This window comes from Sorex fumeus, unplaced genomic scaffold (assembly GCF_029834395.1).
Source record: "Sorex fumeus unplaced genomic scaffold, SorFum_2.1 ptg000128l, whole genome shotgun sequence".
NCBI classification, from domain to species: Eukaryota; Metazoa; Chordata; class Mammalia; order Eulipotyphla; family Soricidae; genus Sorex; species Sorex fumeus.
In genome coordinates, this window is record NW_026606185.1 from 59,768,934 (window position 1) to 59,788,713 (window position 19,780).

Here is a 19,780-nt window from a genome sequence, read left to right on the forward strand (position 1 = left end):
CACATCAGTGCTCAGCAGAGGGGAGAGAGGTCCCGGCAGAGTTCAGACCCCCTTCCACACTCCTGCTTTTCCAGGAGGGTGCATGCCTTCACTGGTGGAGCCGGGACAGTGATCGCAGTAGAACAGGGTCAGGTGCATGGCCAGAAATCTTCACTGGCCACTGGGTGGGACAGAGCTGATGGTACCCTCACTGGGCAGTATTCAAGGCACCCAGGTGAGAAGGAGCCTGTGAAGGGCTCTGCTACAAGCACTCTGGATGGGTAGGATTGGGAGAGCTGCATCTGAGTCTGAAGTTGCCGGAAGGCTGGAGTCTGCCTGGCATGGTTTCCTGCATTCTTGCTGATGGCGTCTGGACTATGAGTTCAGGCAGAGTTCCGTGCGGGCACATGAAGGGGCAGAGCTCACGATAGCAGCCGCTCAATTTCTGCAAAATGTTGTTTCGGGTCATCACTGGCCAGTGAGTGTGTCTAGCAGCCTCCATGGAGGCTCAGCCCGCCCCCTCTGCACAGGACCCCCTTGGGAGGGCCTTAGAACTGCCTTCTGGAAGAATGTCGGTACCAGGGCTGGTGGGGGCCGAGGAACCCTCCTCACTGCAGATTTGAAGCTATTATGATCTGTTGCTATTTTCCTGAGATTATACGTGGCGTACAAAAAAAACCTAAACAATAAAAATTGTACTAGGGAAAAGAAAAGTATGACATAATAGTATTTCTCTGGGTATTCAGTTGTTAAACTTGGTCGGGAAGCAAATATGCATGCTCTTAAATAATGATGATTTCTTACGCAAACAGCCGTCGGTGGCCTATGTACATACCACGCCGGGCCTCCCTTCGGGCTGGGAAGAGAGGAAAGATGCTAAGGGCCGCACATACTATGTCAATCATAACAACCGAACCACCACATGGACCCGGCCGATCATGCAGGTACGGCATCACCCGGGGCAGAAGCCAAGATGGACAGATAGGACCCCCGTCGTTTCTTTGGCTTCTGCTCTGGGAGCACCGGGGGTTCTAGAAACTTTGTTCTCACCGAAAAAAAACAAAAACAAAAAAAGCATCCATTTCAACATAATACTGGCCCCTATGGAGGAATCGAAGTCCCAAAGCAGTCTTTTTCTAGATACTTTTTTTTTCCCCCAATGCAGGGCTAGAACCCAAGACCTTCCACGTTATCAAGCATGTGTGTATTCTGATAATTTGGAGGGGCATAGGGCAGGGTGGTCTTGCAGATACTGCTCAGGGATCCACTCCCACAGTCCTCTGCCATCCCAGGCGTGCAGCCGCTGGTCCTACCTGGGCCTTGGGGTATGAGAGGCCCCAAAAGCTCAGCCCCCTGTGCTGGCGGGGGTCATGCAGGGCCAGGGACGGAACTTGGATTCTTGTGTTTGCAAAGCACGCAACCCCTCACTCCCCAGCTCGGTGATCGGGTGGGAAGGGGGACACACTCACTCAGTGGGGCTCCTCCACCTCAGTGCTCAGGGGTCTGTCCTGGTGGGGCTCAGGGGACCAGGCCGTGGCTGGGTTCAAACCTGAGCCCCTTGCACGTGAGCAAAGCCCAGGAAGCTCTCTTTGCGGGCCCCCCCCACCCCAGTACAGCCGTTGTGTTTTTTTCACGTGCCCCCGGAATCTATTTTCGAAGCCAGAGTGGATTCTTCAGGCATCCCGGCTCCCTGCCCCCTCCTCCCCTCCTCCGCCTCGGGCTGCTTTTGTGGCAGGGCCGGTGATTCATTTTTGTTTCCCATGAATGTTTTTGTCCCGGTGCGCGTTACCCATCATTAGAGCTAATCGTTTCCTCCCTGCCAGCCCTCTCGTTATCATCACCGGCCGTGTTGTTATTGCCGGGCGGGCGCTTGCTCTCGTCACCCGGGCCGGGCCCTCCGACAACGACAAAGCTAAACTTGTTTTTGCCTCCGAAATAGCTCGCAGAAGACGGTGCGTCCGGATCGTCCTCAAACAGTAACAACCACCTAATCGAGCCGCAGATCCGCCGGCCCCGTAGCCTCAGCTCGCCCACCGTAACTTTATCTGCCCCCCTGGAGGTGAGAAGGCTGCCCGGGGGCGTCTTTTCCTGTGGCTCCTCCTCCTCCTCTCTGCCCCTCTCTCCTCTCTCCCTGCGGGTCTTCCATCCGTCCGTCCGTCCATCCATCCATCCGTCCATCCCACCATCCGTCCGCGCTCTGCTCAGTGCACCGCTCCCTGCCGTGGGGAAGGTCCGTCCTCGTGGCTTCTCTGTTCCGTCCAGTCTCCATTCCCGGACGACTCTCATCTCATTCGTTGGTGGCGGCGGTGCTGGGTGGGTGCCCTCTCTCTCTCTTTCTGGAACGTTCTCCGTTGTGTTCTGCTCCTTCTCCGCCTGCTCTCCTCACGAGCGCTGCAGAACTGCTGCTTTTCCCACACCAGCGCTTCTCTCGCGCCGCTGCTTGGACCATGGCTCTCCTCCCCGTGGGGACGGTGGCGGTCTTCATCGTGGACGGGCACGCCCCCGCCCCCCTCTCTCATGCGCATCCTCCAGACCCGCCTGCTGGGCCTCTGCGGGTGCCTCTGGGTTAACGTCACATCTCTGAGAAGATGGAGGACCAGGCCTATGCCTCACACGAGGTGGGGTGGGGAGGTGGGAGTGGAGGGGGGGAGGGGTCTCGCCCAGGCAGGAGGTGCTGCTCAGGTGGGCCGGGATGGGAGCACGGGTACCGAGTGCGGGGTTCCCGGGGGCCCGTCTTCGCCCGACCGAAGGAGGCTCTGCCATCTGTGCTCCGAGGAACAAATGTGCCGGCACATCTCATTTAGACTGTGAGCTCGTCCCGAGCAGGCCTTGCTTTTCTCTGTGACCCCTCCACCCGTCCGTCGGGGCCAGCGTGAACGGGGGCCGGGTACCTGGCGTCTACACGTGTCTCACCAACAGCACCTTTCACGTTCCTGGGACAGGAGATGACGTGAGCGCTGGGCGCAGGTGTCCAACGCGCCTTCCGGGGACCCGTTCTGGAGAGCGGCGTCCCATCCATCCCCCACCTGGGACGGCTCGGACACGGTTGGCGAGGCGCGTTGCCGGGGGTTCTAACGCTGGTTATTGTTCCTTAGGGTGCCAAGGACTCACCCATCCGGCGGGCGGTGAAAGATACCCTTTCCAACCCCCAGTCCCCACAGCCGTCACCCTACAACTCCCCCAAACCACAACACAAGGTCACACAGAGTTTCCTGCCGCCCGGCTGGGAGATGAGGATAGCGCCCAACGGCCGGCCCTTCTTCATTGACCACAACACAAAGACGACGACGTGGGTAAGGTTGCACTCACACTTGGCCCCTGCCCTGCAGCGCGGCCCCCGGAGTCCCCCCTCCCCAGACGCTGTCCAGAGGGAGGGTCTTGGGCATCTGGGACATCCGCCGGAGCCCCGGGCGGATGCCCTGTCTTGGTAGTGCTCAGGAAAGGCCACTGCTTGGACAGGTCAAGTAGGCCAAGTCGCTCAGTGCCGGCCTTTCATTGGCCTTCGTCTCGTGCTGCACTTCCGTCCGGAACCTTCTTCTCTGTTGGGGCTATTTTCTGTTCATTCCTTTTTTCTGAATCTGTTGGCATCTTTGACTCATTTCTCATGTGGCATCTAGCAAGGTTTTACCCATTGGTGCCACCGGACCTCCCTCTGTCCTGGGCAGGACTGTGGCCGAGGGCCTGGGCCCAACCACTCAACAGCACTGTTCCGTATGTGCAGAGAATGGACATGACTGGGCCCCTTGCTCTCAGCCCGAACTCTGACATGTTGACTCACGTGAAGGCACCCCCAGGGGACCTTTGCGCCCTGGAGCCTGGAATCACGTAGTCAAGAGCGAGGGGGGGATGGGGAGGTGCCATCAGGGATGTTTCTGCTTCCAAAGCTGAGCAGGTGACGCTTTCCTTCCTGTCCTGTGTCCCCCTGCCACTTGTCTGGGGACACTTGAATTCAAGTCCTTGGGCTGTTCCTACCTGCTTAGACAGCATCTCAGGAGAGTTAGCTGGGCCGTCGTGGCAGTGCTGGGCCCTGGAGCTTGGCCTTGGGGCCTTGGGGTCAGCAGTGGATGCTCGAGGGCAGACCCTCACCCTGCTGGGTGTGTTCGCTGGCCCAGGCAGCTGTATTGTGTGGCCCAGTGCCCACCCTATCATGGACTCCGTGATTCGAGCGCTGTCTGTCCTGAAGATCCGCACATCTGTCTAGCAGGCATGGTAGAACCTAGGGCTCCTGCCCAACTTGTGTCTGTGTGGGGCTCTGGACATGCTCACCTGCTGGATACTCAGCATCCTCGATGCCTGCCCCCAAGTGCTCATGGCCTCCCTATGTCTCTGGACCCCCATCCCGGGCACCACCCACAGCTCCTCACACATGTCCCGACTCCCCCGGCCACTCTAAGCCTGTTGGCGGGTCTGTGCTCCACCCGAGTGGCCTTTGCTCACCCCCTCATTCCTTCCCTGGGCATCTGAGAGCCAAGCGCCTTGCTCTGATCCCCTTTCAGTCAGGAGAGAAGGTTCCAAGTGCACAGAGGGCAGGGTGCAAGGACGAGGTGGCAAAGCTTGTGGGGAAAACTGGAGCCCTTGCGCCTGGCTCTGAGTTTGTACTCCTCCCTGGCAGGGGCCCAGCGCTGGCCCCTTGGCACGGCCCCTCCTGTCTGCCACCACCAGACCACTACAGCAGACCCCCCACACACTTGTGTCGGGGGAGCCCGAAGTGGGGTAGCTGTCCAAGGTCGGGAGGCAGCGCCCCCTCGGCAGAGAAACACCTTCTCCAGAAGGTGCCTCCCATCCAGAAAGGGGCATATGGGGTCCCGAGTGTGGACCCTCTGCGAGCTGCGATTCCCGTCTTTCCTGCAAAGCCACTGACATGCCAGGCATCCCGTGACGGGTTTATCTCCCTGGTCCTCAAGCTCCGTCCCGCCTCACTGTGGTCTTGCCTGAATTTCAGTTGTCCCTTCTTACCTGGAAGTTGTCAGTGACCTGTTTCAGGATTCGCCCTTGCAGCGGCATGTCCTGGTGGCCACCGCGGGGGAAACACGCTTCACCAGCAGCTGGAAATCCCACCAGTTGCTCCCCTTCTCTAGTGAGCTCAGACATGCGCCCCCCCTCCCCCACCGCCATCCCTCGCCCCTGCCCAGCTGAGGGGGCCTGGTCACTTGCCTCTTGGTATGGGCAGAGGTGGAGGGAGAGATGGAACCCGCAGGAGCAGGTCACTGAAGGGCCGTTGGGATTTGCTCTGTTTCCTTGAAGAGAGCAAATGAAAGGGGACCTGGGACTCTTTTTTTTTTTAACTTGGAGTACCATTTTATTCTAGAATAATACAACATAAACTTTACATAGCTTTTTTTTATTAATTTTTATTAGTGAGACACCATGAGGTACAGTTGTAGACTTACAGATTTTTGTGCCTGGGTTTCAATTATACAATGATCAAATACCCATCCCTCCACCAGTGCCCATTTTCCATCACCACGGATCCCAGTATCCCACCCCCATCCCCCCCCATCCCACCCTGCCTCTGTGGCAGGGCATTCCCTTTTGTTCTCTCCTTTTGGGTGTTGTGGTCTGCGAAAGGGGCTCTTCTTAGACCTGAGGGTTCTGTTTCTTTCCCCACTGCATTTAAATGCTTACATGGTTTACAGAGTTGTTCGTGATGGTTTGTTGCAGGCATTCATATTCCAACCCCAATCCTACCACCACTGTCTCCGTTTTCCCCACCATCCCGCCCGCCCGTCCCCCAGCAGGCCCACCATAGCGTGTTTTATATTGCTTGTGACTACTGACTGTTTAACGGAATCATTGAAAAAATATTCCCGTAGAAGAAAATTGGTGAAAATGGTTGTGTCTCGCCATGGGGACATCAAGGCCTCGTCTGGGACTTGACTGAGCTGTGGTTGCAAGTTTAGCCCCTGTGCTCAGGTTTCGTGAGGCCAGATGGGTTGATTTCTACGTCACATCCCACCCAATCGGCTGTGCTCCTACGGGGACGTCATTGTTGCAGAATTTGGAGGTGTTGTATGGTTGCGAATGCAGATGCATGGCAGAAAATCCAGAATATTTCACTGGGCAGTCTGTGAGGCGCTGAGCATTTCATTTTTGTTTTGTTTTGTTTTGTTTTTTTGGGGGTTTTTTTTTGGTTTGTTTATTTGTTTTCTTTTTGGGTCACACCCAGTAATGCACAGGGGCTACTCCTGGCTCATGCACTCAGGAATTACTCCTGGCGGTGCTCGGGGGACCCTATGGGGTGTTGGGAATCAAACCCGGGTCAGTCACGTGCAAGGCAAATGCCCTACTCGCTGTGCTATTGCTCCAGCCCCTCTGAGCATTTTAATGGACCCAGGGGAACTTTATAAAACAGGTGGAGAATAACGACGCCTGTCCTGTCCTTACTGCAGGGAGAGTTCCAGTTGAGGAGAAAGGCCCCAGACATCTACGAAACAGACCTTTAAAACCAGTCAGGAGGGAGCATGCAGGCGGCTCGCCAGAGGGAGCCTGACCCCTGCAAGGCCACATCCCTTTGTCCCCACCTGGCCCTCGGGTCATGAGTCTTGGCCAGCGAGGCAGAGACATGAGAGCCTTCTCAGGCCCTTCCACCGTGGACGCTTCCAGGGAATGCAGAAAGCCCCAACGTGCCTTTGGTGGCACAAAACAGGGGCTGCTCTGGGTTGCAAGGAAGCAGAGACCTGGATTCAGTTCTGCTGTTCAGGTCCAAACGGAAACACACAGGGAAGCTCCAGAGAGGTGGGGGCACGGCCCTTCCCGCACAGCCTGCCCATTCCTGCTGGGCAGACCGGCCAACAGTGTGCCGTGAGGTCTTCGGCCCTACCCAGGTCTCCCATATTATGTTGTTCACCCGTATCCTCATTTGAGTCCCTCGTCAGTTTTCTAGCCTGTGTCCATCACTCCCAGGGGACCTTGCATCTTTTTGCCTGCCCCATCAGAACAGAGCCAGGAGGAAGCCCTGAGCACCATCAGATGTGCCACCCATCCCCCACCCCACCCCCCCAAAAAAAAGTGTTTGGTTTCTTTTTGTGTGTGATTTTTTTTTTTCACCTTTTAGGATACTTTCCAGTTCTTTAACTCTGCCACTCACTTCTACTCCAGAAACACGGGTGACTCTTCCCCATGGACATTTGTCCATAGCTCTTCCGAGGTGTAGCTCACGAATAGCTCGCCCACTTGAGACAGAAAATGGTTCTGGTATCTCCAAGGCCTGCAGCTGTCACCATAGTTAGCCTGGGACAGCTTCCCACGGGCCCTCCCTGCGGGCCTCAATCATCTTATCATCCAGAGGTTTTTCGTGTCTTCTGTAGCAATGTAGCACTGCCCTCCTGTTGTTCATCGATTTGCTCGAGCGGGCCCAGTAACGTCTCCATCGTGAGACTTGTTGTTACTGTGTTTGGCATATCGAATACGTCACGGGGAGCTTGCCAGGCTTTGCCGTGCAGGCGAGATGCTCTTGGTAGCTTGCCGGGCTCTCCAAGAGGGGCGGAGGAATCGAACCTGGGCCGGCTAGGCCAGCCGCATGCCAGGCAAATGCCCTACCACTGTGCTATTGCTCCAGCTGTGGATAGGAAAATTCTGTGACTTTCTAGATAGAAAATCTTCTCGGGCGGGGGGAGGGGGCAACTGTTTTCCAAGGTTTATGCCCGTTCTTTCATTCCTTGTACTTGGGAAAATACCGAGGCAGAAAGATCTTTCGGTCGTTTGACAGCAGCAGATTCTTTGGTAGAAATAAGACAGGTTCCTGGGAGGTTTACAGAGGCCGGCTGTTCCTCTGACAGGCAGGGTTTGTTTCCTGACATTTGGAACTGACGGGGCGACTCACTCGAGGACTGTGACGTGAGAGGTAGTTCCCGGCCTCCAGGGCCGGACCTCCGCTCAAGTCCTGTTCTTTCTCGCCGGCTCTTTCTGCCTCCCCCCGGGTGGCTGAGCTCCCTTGTTTGCAAGGACAAACCTTGCCCACGTTCCCCTCATCCATTCCCGGGGGTGTCTTGGGGGCTTCGACCTTTTGGTCTCAGCTCTTGCACCCCTGGATTTGCGAGCCGTCCATGGGGTTCCGATCTGCCGAACTCCATCCTGAGCTCAGGAAAGCGGGCTGGGCCGGGCCCTGTGTGCAGGGGGCGTCATCCTCACTCCATGCTCGCACAAGAGCAGGCGGACTCAGTCTCTACTGTCGCTCCGGGGGTGCAGGGATGCTGGCAGCCCTGCGTCTCCCCTGCCTCTCTCGCCCAGCACCCTTCCCCTTCTGCTGTATCCCAGAGCAGCCTCTCTGCCAGCATCTGCTACCCCACTTCTGCTCGGGGGCACCCCGAAATGGTCACCAGCCCTCCAGGTACAAAGTCTTACTCCCCGGATTCTACCAGAGCAGCCGGGAGAGCAGGCTTCTTTCAGACGTGGCCAGTCAGGCTGCCCATGCAAAGATGGGAGCCCTCCCCCGCCGCATGGACCACCCGGTGGACTCGGAACACCCAAACTGCGGATGGCCGGAGCCTGCGGCGCCCCCCCAGAGGCTCCCCCTAACACCTACCGCCTTTCACGTTTCTCTTGCAGGAAGACCCACGCTTGAAATTTCCAGTGCATATGCGGTCAAAGGCGCCTTTAAACCCCAATGACCTTGGCCCTCTTCCTGTGAGTACGCTGGACCCGTGGGTCACGGTCCTGCCGGTCTGTGCTTCCAAAGAGAGCCAGACCCACGTCTCAGGGCCCTTGTGGGTCCTGAGGGTTCCCGGTGGCCGAGGACTCGGGGCCCAGCCCTCAAGCTGGTTCCCGGTTGCCGCCACGCGCTGCCCTGGGGCTGTGACCCCGTGTTACAGTTAGCCACGGGAGTGGCAGCCGTGGGGGGGGGGGGGAAGGCCTCAGAGAATGGCAGTTTCCACGTCTCACGCCCCGATGCCCGTTTATGATGCCGACAGATCTGACCCTCCTTGGCTGATTCTCGGGCGTGGGGGTGTGGGTGAACTGTTGGCTCTATAGCGGATTGTGGTTGAAACCTGAAAGCGTCCCTCACCCTGGCAGCCGCCCTAATTAACCCTGCCAGAAGCGGGAAGGGGATTGGGGGGCGAAGAATCCAGTTCAGGCCCTTTTTAAGTGGGCGAGAGATGGGGCTGGGTGGGCAGGTGAGAACGTTCAGGCGTCAGCATCTTCCTGGTGAACAGTCTGTGAGCTGATGGTGGAGGTTTCCGGCTCTGTTCCCCGGCCAGATCTATGCTCCTCCCTCTGCCCTGAGTGTCTACACAAGAGTTGAGGCAGGAGAGCTATCCAGCACGTGGATGCCTGTGTTTGGGACAGCAGGCCGGCTCGGGGAGGTCACCTAAGACAGCTTAGCTCCAGGCAGGGCTCCCGGGCTAACTAAAGCACCTGCTCTAACACTGTGATATTAACCCGCACCCCCCCCCCACCAGCGGGTGCTCGGGGGTGCTGCCCCGGATGCTGCATGTGTGTCCCAGCTGCCCAGGGCCGGTCTGTGTTGGCTCATCATGCCCAAGGGGCACGGAGGGGACAGTGAGTGACAAAGGACCCTCGTGGTCCTGTGCGTTGCCTTGGCTTTAGGGATTGCTTGCTAATGTTTGTATTCTCTCTCTCTCTCCATCTCTCCCCCTCCTTCTCCCTCCCTTTCTCTCCATCTCGCTCTCCCTCCATCCCTCTCCCTCCCTCTATCTCTCCCTCTCTCTCTATCTCTCCATCTCTATCTCCATCTCTCTCCATCTCTCTCTCTCTCTCTTTCTCTCTCTCTCTCTCTCTCTCTGTTCCCCGCCCTGCTCCTAGCCTGGCTGGGAAGAAAGAATTCACCTGGACGGCCGAACGTTTTATATCGATCACAGTAAGTTGTCCTTGTTCTGACCCCCCAGGTGTCCTGGGGAGGGGGAGGGGCCCTGGGCATTCTCTGGCGTGGAAGATTTGTTCCCACATTCAGCTTCCAGGCAGCCTGGTTGCAAACAGCCCCAGGGGGCAGCACTCTCAGGCGGTACTGGGCACCTGACTTTGCTTTAAAGCGGCCTGCCCAGCTGCCCCTGGTTTGATCTTATGACCAATGAGTCATTTAGCCTTGGTGGCCCCTTGAGTCTTGCACTCAGTAAATGCATGCAGGGCAGGAGGGTAGGACGCGGCGCCTGGGGGAACCCCGAGAGCTCCCCGTGACCACCCCGCTACCTCCCCTCCCTTCCCGGGACCTCTCCTGCACCCCTCACACTAACCCCATGGGATTCCCTTCTGGAAATCGGAGTGCCTGTACTTCAGACTCTTGCACCAACATCTTTGGATGCACGTGGGGTTTCTCATCTCAACCGAAGGTCAAACTCCGAAAGACCGGCCTTGAGCCAGTGAGGTTTTTCATTTTGTCTTTCTATTTTGAGGCTCTGTTTTTCTTCATGGAATTCTATAGCCCTGAAAAAATTGTCTGGGGATAGGGGGAGTAGGTTACAATGAAATCTTCAAATAGATTTAAAAGTTGAAACCATCCATGCGGCTTGGTAGTTCGTTGGGGTTCTTTTTTTTTTTTCTCTTTTCGTCTTAAAATGTTTCTTCAGTTAAACATTTAAAGGTGGGTTTGTTGTTTTTATTCTTGGAGCATGTGTAAATTTGAGGGGTGCAAAGTCCCCACAGCCCACTATGCCAGTCTCTGTCCATCACTGCCCAGAAGCCCTTTACACCCCACCCTGACTAACTCAGTCCTGGCACTGGTGTCTGAAGTTTGTCTTCATGCACCTAAGGATGCCATATTTTTATTTATTTATTTATTTATTTATTCTTTTTGGGTCATACCCGTGCAAGGCAAATGCCCTACCCGCTGTGCTATCGCTCCAGCCCCCTATATCCTACACTCTTGATCCTTTTCCCGCATCCATCATTCTAACACCACACCCGTCCTGAGAGAGCTGCTTCTCTCCACCAGTGCCCAGGGGCCCTTCCCACCCATCCCACTGCCCCACAGACGAACGCTTCGTCTATGAACAAAATCTCTTCCCAGTGACTTTGGCAATGAAACGGAACATCTTAAAGATAAAAAGCGAGGGTAGGACCAGCAAGATAGTATGGGAACAAAGGTCCTCGAGGGTCTTGCAGGGAGTCCTGCAACACCACATATGGTTCCCCTGAGTGCCACCACAAGTGATCCCTGAGCACCTCCAGGTGTGGCCCAAATCACCCCCCACAAGTGTGTGTCAATTCAAAAGTTCTAAGAAATGGACCACCCCCCACCCTGGGTCACACTACCCACTGTACTATCTCTCCAGCCCCTAAACATGGGATTATTACCCTCTCCCTATGCCTCTATGGCAGGCACTTTTTTTCTCTCAATTGATTCTTAATTGAAAGCATTTTTTTACAACATTAGCAAAGAAAAAGCATGTAAGGAAAAATTAATTGCATTTGTTAACTTTGTTGGGGACTTAAGACTTCTTATGCTTTTTTTTTTTTTTTTTTTAGTTAAAAGAAAATCAAAGTCAGGGTCTAAGTTCTTCCAAAACCAGTGTTTCGTGGTCAGATCCTCAGATTACTTTCCCAGAGCAGTAAGACTAGATGCTTTGACTATAGTCGTGCACTTTGACCTGAGGGGTTTAGGGGTGCTGTTCACCACCACGCATATCATTCTCTTCTAGCCCCCAAATATCAAGTTACTGATCTCTGAGACCCAGAGTCGGGGGTGGGGGGCTGGACACCTTATAAAGAATCCAGGGATCATTCTTTCTAGAATATTCTTGACCCAGTAGAGACCTGCATGATGATACTGATTTCTTTCCTTTGTTTTGCACTTTCAGATAGCAAAATTACTCAGTGGGAAGACCCCAGACTACAGAACCCAGCCATCACCGGTCCGGTCAGTATCCTCAAGTTCTGCCTCTGCAGTAGAATGTTTGGTGGCCACTGAACATGCGTTTCTTGTCTGTTACTCTTAGGTCGGTGCCACGATCATCTTTCCTCCCTCTGTTGTAATGAGCAGGTCCAGTTGGCTCCCCGGGCCCCCATCTGGGAGTGCAAGTGGAGCTGGGGCACAGCTGCGTGTCTCACCTTCCCCACTGGGAAGGAGAGGCAATGGTTAGCTCATGGTAGCCAGATAAAACCTCTCCTTCTTCCCTTTAGGAAAGGGAGGCTCCAAAGTACACCCATTGGAATGCCCGCCCTTTCTTGTATCATGCCAAGCCCTGGATGATACAGGTCTTTATTATAGACCCAGGGAAGTCAAGGCAGCCCAGTCAGGATGCTCTCCCAGCCCTAAAATTCAGCAGAGGTGTGGGTGAAGTGACTGTGAACCCCCGGAGCGTTGTGAGCCTGTCCCTGGGCAGCTGTGCCCACCGCTCAGAGGACAGGGAGGGAAGGAAGTGGCTGGGGTGAGGGCATAGGAACTGTGATGGGGAGCTCCGTACCACACCCCTGTCACTGAAGCAAAACCCCCGTCTTGCATCAGAGAGAACCTCAGTTTCCACACACTCCCCAGAAGGAGGCTGTGGGGTAGGGCCTGGCCCACTGGCCAGGCCAGCACTGCGTCTCCTGACCATAGTCAAATGTATGGAAGGCAGGTGATGACTGAAGAGTATTAGAAACGGGAGGTAGGAGGCATTCCACCAAGGGCCAAAGGCTGTGTGGCCAGCAGAGAGAGTTTACATACTGATTTGCAGTTTGTAAACTTGCATCTGATTCAGTTCACATTTTGTTTGAAATTACAAAGTTCAGATGCACCTTCGCACCTTGACGCCTGGTTCCCCCTCCTGTGGTCAGCTTGACTGGGGATAGGATGAGTCCCAGGGCTACAGTATCCTCCTCATGCTGGCTTCAAAGAGTCAGCTACTCATTCCCTACCACCCCCTTACACTTTATATAAACATTGGTTTACAACGTTGTTCATGACGATTCGTTACAGGCATTCTATATTCCAACACCAATCCCACCACTGTTACACCTTCCCTCCACCATTGCCTTCAATTTTCCCAACCACCCCTTAAGCCTGCCCTCATAGCAGGCCCTCAGTAATTTATTTTATATTGCTTGTTATCAATAATTTGCTAACAGAATGATCAAAAATAATTCCTTAGAAGAAAGTTAGTGAAGATGGTTCTATCTCACCATGGAGCCATTAAGCTCTTGTATAAGAGATTACTAAGATATTGTTACAGGTTAAGCCTTCTGTGTTTATATTTTGTTAATAGAGATTGGTTGCCTTCTACATTACATCCCATCCAGTCCGGTGTACTGCTCCTGGTTTATCAGTGCTATAGAGTTTGGTGTGTTTGTGGCTGCAAATGCGACCGCATGCTCCAGGAAGTTCAAAATTTTTATCGGGGTGATCCAGCTGAAGTTAAATTTTTAACTGGGTGGCACAGTCAGCTACTCTTGAGGGCTTAAAAGTCCCTGTCCAAGATAGGCACTATCACAGCAAGGCACTGGAGTAGTGTTTTTCTCTTTTCCATCACGAGAAACAAGAAAAAAAATTCAAGACCCAATTTTCAACGGCTTTCCACTGACAGAAGACATGAGACTTACGAAGCTCAGTTTCCAGTATTTTATGATGGATTGATGATCTGCCTTCACTCAAATCCTGGTTTCACTACTTTCGGATAAAGGTTTAGTCCCATAAATCCAGTCAGTCCTACCCCCAGAAAGACCGCTGGTTCTTTGTTTTCTGAAGAACCCTCGTCTGCTCTTATATTATCAGTGGTATTTCTTCCAGTTAAATGTGATTTAGGTATTCATTGACTGAGTGTAGACATCTGTCCTTTGTTGCTGTTCAGTTCTAAATTTTGGTCATTTCCTTAAGGGTTTCTCCCCTCATCTTGCTTTTTTAGTTCCTAGGAGTATGGGATGGCTTTTGTCCATCCTTTTCTTCCTGGTTTCTAACAGTATTGCCTTGTATCAGAGCATATTTTCTGTGAAGTATCGATGATGAAATACTTGAAACTTCCTTGGGGACTTGGCCATCTTTGTCCATGTTCTATTTTGTTTGTATTTGAGAAGCATGTGTATTCTCTGTTAGTTTGGAGGTTCTTCATGTGTTCAATATGTTAAGCTTGCAGTGGCCAAATTATCCATTTATTACTGGGTGTCCTCCCCTCTGACAGTTTCAGCACCATCCTTATTGACATGAGGCTCTTCCGTGTGAATTGCAACTCTCTGTCATTTACTTTCCCTTCGTCCTGTTGGCCCACTTTGTTGATAATGTCCCTTAGCTTGCTGTGTTCTTTCTCGTCTCTGTTAGATTGAAAGGATGCTCTATTGTTTTCTGTGCTTGTTTAGAAACTATTTTCTGTCTCTGTTCTTAAAGTGCTTCCATTAAAATTTGTAGCCAGCATCCTCCTTGCCTTCGTGTTCAAATTGACCACTCCAACTTACTTATCCTTCTGGATAACAAACAACTTTAGGTAACTTGAGTGCCATTTTTTTCCCCACCCCTGTTTTACATTGTCGCTAAAAGCTACTTTACCTTGAATCATTACAGATAGTCTTTAAGAACCTGTCTTATTTCTCTTTTCATTGTACTCGTGTAGAAACACATTCCTTCGCCACCAGTGAGTTCCTGCATCCCCTTGCTTCTAAGTCTCCCTCTTCATGAAGTCTGGCCATAAGTTCAGGGTTCTCAAAGTGTGTGCCTGGAGCATCAGGACCATCCAGAAATTTGTTAGAAATTCAACTCTAACAATTAATGGGCCATCCAGGGGGTCCTGGTGTTCATTCTGGTCTGCCCCATCTGTGAGAAGCAAAGAGGAGCCAGGAGGACCTGTTTGACCCTCTGTTCAGTGAGGTTAGCAGATGGCATTCTTGGTGAGCGCTTAAATTCTTTCCACCTTTTGGTGATACCTGTTGCTGCCCTCTGACCTCCACTAGTGGGAAAGAAAAGTCATTGCAGCCTAGTGGCCCTTTCTGGTGCCCATGATACATCTGTATTGCCCCATGACTATTAACACTTCTCTGCATCCTGATGCTCTGTAGTTTGACCCTCATGGGTCCTACATGCAAGGCTTGCTTTGTCCTTATTCTGCTTTGGACTTGGGATGCGTCCTCTCCCATTCTAGAAAATTCCTTGCAGTTACTGTCACATGCTACATCTCTCTTGTTATTTCCGATTCCCTGTGTCGGTTAACTCCCTTTGGGGTATAGATTCACTCTCACATATGTCTTCTTCATCTACGTACTTCTGTTTTCTGCCTGGTTGCTGCCCTGTGGTCTTGAGCCTTCTTGTTTGTTCTGGAAGCTCTAGAGAGTCTACACATTACCGATTCACTTGGCTGTGACTTTGGTTAGCTGCTGAGAAGTTCTGTTTGGACAGCTAACATGTGGTTGTTGTTATCTGTCTGCCCCATTATATTTTTACTCGTACTTCCAACTCTATGCTTAACAGGTTTTTTTTTAAATAGCCTCTTCTGGATTATTTGTTTTGGTTTTTGTTTCTGGGCCATGCCTGGCAGTGCTTGGGGGTCTGCTCCTATTTCAGTGCTCGGGGTGCTCTGGGGACCATGCAGTGCTGGGGATCAAGCCCAGGGCTCCGGCATGGGAAGCCGATGCTCCAGACCCCTCCCCCCCAGCACTCTCCCCAGCCCCCACTCTTCTCAGTGTCCCGAGAGGCATCCAGTCTCGCTGTGTCTGGAGACTCTCCTCGGTGTGTTGTTTCATTGCTGAGTTCAGTTGTGTGTGTGTGTGGGGGGGGGGAGGTGTGCACACACACATGTGTGCATGTGCATGCCTGCTGGCGTCTGTGGGGTATGTGTGTACCCGTCTGCTTGTTCCCTCCTCTGGGGTGTTCCTCAGTCCTGACCCCGTATTTCCTGTTAATTCCGCGATGTGGGTTCACGGACCCCAGTCAGTGTGACCGACTCCCGCGCCCCGTGGTGGAGCCTGGAGTGGGCGTTTATTACAGATCTCTTTCTTTTGTTTCTCTCCCCCTCTGTCCTGGACAGAAGGTAAGCCTCCTCGCACCTTGCGCGCAACAGCGGGCAGCTTCCCAGTCCCCTCGCAGGTGCGGTTCCCTCATCACTGGCTCCCCGGCTCATCCACGCCGCAGGCCAGGCTGTCCCCAGAGGGACGCACGAGCTCTCGTGTCCAGGGCCAGTGCCCGTCTCTCCACACCCACTTTCCCTCTCTCCCTCTCTCCCCCCAACCCCCTCTGTGTCTCTCTCCCTCTCTCATCTCTCTCTGTCTCTGTCTGTCTGTCTCCCTCTCTCTCTCGTTCTGTTTCTCTCCCTTTCTCATCTCCCTCTCTCTCTCCCTCTCTCTGTCTCTGTCTGTCTCTGTCCCTCTCTCTATCTCTCTTCCTCTCATCCTCTCTCTCTCCCTCTCTGTCTCTCTGTGTGTCTCTCTCCTCTCTCATCCTATCTCTCTCTTCCTCTCTCTCCCCCTCCTTCCTTCTAGCCCCCTCCTCTCTCTCTCTCTTGCTCTCTCTCCCTTTCCCTCTCTCACCCATTCTCCCCATTCTTTCTATCCTCCCATCTCCTCCCCTCTCTCCCTCTCTCCCCCCTCTCCCTCCCTCTCTCTCCCCGTCCCCCTTCCTGTAGCAGCTCTGCACAACATCACACCCATTGTCAGTCCACTGTCACGTGTCGCCACCGAGCATCGTTCCGTGCTGTAATGCATGTGGCGCTCAGGGACACCATCTCATGCTTGTGTGACGCTTTGTATCTTGCCGAGTATTCTGTGGTCAGCTGCTGGGCACTCCCAGCAGCCCCCTCAAGAAGGCAGGGAGAAGGGGACTCAGGAAGCTCCTCGTGCCACCCCCGTGCTCCTGCCAGAGCCAGGCCTGGGTGTGTCGGCCTCACCAGGGCACCCACGCCAGGCCTGGGCCCTGCCCTCCAGGTGCGCCCATCTTCACTGGGCACAAAGACCATCTCAAGCCAGTGACACAGCGGCGGGTCAGCCTCCTGTCCATAGGCCTGTTTTGTACAGAAAGAAGTGTCTCGTCTTCTCCTGTGTTTTCTGAGCTAGACTGTGACTCAGGCACAGCCAGATTTTTAAGAGAATCCCCACCCACGTCCTTGTGTCCGGCACTGCACCATGTGGTCATCTCGGTCTGCAAACACCGCAAAAGGAGGACATGGAAGCACGTTCCTAGGCCCAACCTGCGGCGTCCGAGGCAGAGCAGAATGCAGGCCGAGTCCCTGCTCCCCGCAGCCCCACAATAGTTTTAAAACTGGAGAAAAAAAAAACAGAAACAAAATCCCCTTTTCCATCTCAAGAACTGCCTCTGGAGCGTACAGGTAAGTTCTGGAGAGTGACAGTGACATCCCGGCCTTCACACGGCCCTGTGCAGAGGCAGCAGGACGCAAGGGGTCCCGCCGCTCCCTAGGACTCCTCCTTCGGGATCCACAGGGGGTCCTCAGCGGGGCAGCCCTCCCAGGCCGGGCCACCCTCACCCACTTGCTCCCCGGCACCATTTGCCCTGCGCGAGGCCTACGGAATTCATCTCTGCTGGTGGTTCAAGCTGTTTATTTCGTTTCAATATTTGCTGGTGGGCAGCAGGGGTACAGACACACTAAAAGAAAAAAATGATGGCTGTGACTCGCTCAGTTTGGGAATGGGTGCACTGCAGAGCCTTGTTCAGTCAGACCCTCCTGCTGACCGAGGAAGTGCCCAGACCGACAGGTGACAGCACAGCTTCCGCCCAAAACCCCGCCCTGGACGTCGGCTCTGGGACACTGATGCGAGCACCGGAAGGAGCCCTGTGTCCAGCCTCGGCACATGGGCACTGGCCTACCGCCCTCCCTCCTGAGCTGTCGGTCCCCGCCCTGCTCCTGCCGCCACTCAGAGCTGCCATGATGCTCTCAGTCCTCCATCAAACCGAAGGGACACAGGCAAAGGGAACTTGGGCTTCTGCGACAACCTTTTCCCAGGCCCCAGAATGCTGGCCACGGAGTAAATGTTCAAGAGTGACCTGAACAAGTCAGCAAACGAACTGCCAAAAAGAAAAAACTTGAACTAGATCTTATTATGTATTTTATTTATTTATTTATTTTTTTTTAGCCACTCTGGTGCTGCCAGGGATGGTCCTGAAATCTTAAGTTCGTTGAAGGATATAATTTCCATCAGTCTGAATGCCACAAAACTCTCTTAATTGGATGGTTGCAGGATGTGGTGTCATTTCTCTTATCTTGGTGGTAACTGACAACATCTCTGCCTTCAGAATTCGCACACGATTTCACCAGACTACTCAGTACCCAGACTAAAGACACTCAGTGGTCAGGTCTCGTGAAAACTGACTGGAGATTATGACTTAGAAACCTCGAGGGAGCCTCTGGGGAGTAGAAACGGCCTTCAGAGCCTCTTCAGGTAGATCTGTGTGACACCATCAGTGGCTGCTCAGTACCATGACAAACCCTACGTGACAACTGTCACCTATGAGGGTGATGACTTCTGTTCTGGCCTGGTGGTTGTTAGTTGTGTCTTATAACAGAACAAAGGCAGGAGGCTCCTGGTCTCCACGTCTCCTCTCTCCGCTCCACAGAGAGCCTGGTGAAGTGGAAAATGCGGAGACAGTGCTCAGGGTGGAGCACTTACTTCACCCACGCGCCGCCTGTCCTCTCAGACCCACACTCCGTGCCTGATTTTTTTCTGCGTACGCAGCTGCCAGACATCACTGTTTGACTTGGGGGCGCTGCCAACTCCTTTCTGCTCCTTAAACCCACTGTACTTCGTGTCAGTAACCTGCATTCGGGCCTCTGGCTCTTGGATGTTGTCAAAGGCCAATGCTCTGTAACCTAACACGTGAGGAGAACCCACGAGGCAGTGTCAGGCTGCAACCCTTTGCCTAAAGAGACTCTGGGGCCTTTGAATGCCAGCAATTAGCTCAGACCCTGGGCCCAGCCCTGTTCCAGCTTAAGCCCCAGGCAAAATCCAAGTTGAAGACTTCTGAGTGCCGTCTGCCTGCCTCTATGTTTCTGGACAAGAATATCAGTGTTTGGGTCTTTGCGCTCACATTGTCTCTCTCAGCGATTTGAAAGCCTGATTACTCTCCAAATGAGGCAGAGTTCATCTGGGGTCAGATGTGCAAGTGTCATAGCCAGTGGCTCTTACATAAGGTTTCCACCCTGTCTCAGACGCAGATAAAAATCACACGGAAAGTGTCTTTAAGCCTTAGTGACTTGGTGAAGGTCAGTATAGTTTTCAGGAGTGAGAGCCCGTTACTAGAAATTTCCAGCCTTCTCAGTAGATGTTATGTACATTTCAATGAGGGAGAGTCTCGGGGCTGTTGGATTCATTAAATTCTCTGAGTACTGCTGAGCATGTGTAGAACGCCTTACTTACGCATTACTTATCTCAACACCTTTATCTTCCAGGCTGTTCCTTACTCCAGAGAATTTAAGCAGAAATATGACTACTTTAGGAAGAAATTAAAGAAACCTGTGAGTAGCACATCTTCCCCCAGATGCTGTTCCGTGAGCTGTATGTGCATGACCTGGGACCTCAGCGAGAGTAGTGTGGGTTTTTGTGTGTGTGTGTGTGTGTGTGTGTGTGTGTGTGTGTGTGTGTGTATGCATGTTTACTAAGAATATTGTGTTCCGGGGCTGGAGCAGTAGTACAGTGGGTAGGGCATTTGCCTTGCACACCACCGACCCGGGTTCAATCCCCGACATCCCAAATGGTCCCCCCAGCACCGCCAGGAGTTATTCCTGAGTGCAGAGCCAGGAGTGACCCCTTAGCATCACCGGGTGGGACCCAAAAAAGCAAAAAAAAAAAAATGAATATTGCATTCCTTTCTCCACTGCACATGATCCACCTGTATCTTTAGTCTGACTTTTCAGTAGAAACAGCCCATGAAGCGTAACTTAGTATTACACAGTCAACTACCAAAGGGAAATTCCCACAGGATTTTTTAAAATATGATTTG

At 53.4% G+C, this 19,780-nt stretch overlaps 1 protein-coding gene across 3 annotated transcripts in view; it reads left to right on the forward strand.

The window, feature by feature from the left end:
- NEDD4L (NEDD4 like E3 ubiquitin protein ligase) overlaps positions 1 to 19,780 on the forward strand; it is a 267,112-nt gene that overhangs the window by 228,871 nt on the left and 18,461 nt on the right. For all 3 annotated transcript variants that reach the window (XM_056138058.1, XM_056138057.1, XM_056138059.1), the window contains 7 exons: positions 792 to 923; positions 1,919 to 2,038; positions 3,075 to 3,272; positions 8,527 to 8,604; positions 9,742 to 9,796; positions 11,733 to 11,791; positions 19,230 to 19,295. In XM_056138058.1, coding sequence (XP_055994033.1) covers positions 792 to 923; positions 1,919 to 2,038; positions 3,075 to 3,272; positions 8,527 to 8,604; positions 9,742 to 9,796; positions 11,733 to 11,791; positions 19,230 to 19,295 — 708 coding nt within the window. The remainder of the gene's footprint in view (positions 1 to 791; positions 924 to 1,918; positions 2,039 to 3,074; positions 3,273 to 8,526; positions 8,605 to 9,741; positions 9,797 to 11,732; positions 11,792 to 19,229; positions 19,296 to 19,780) is intronic.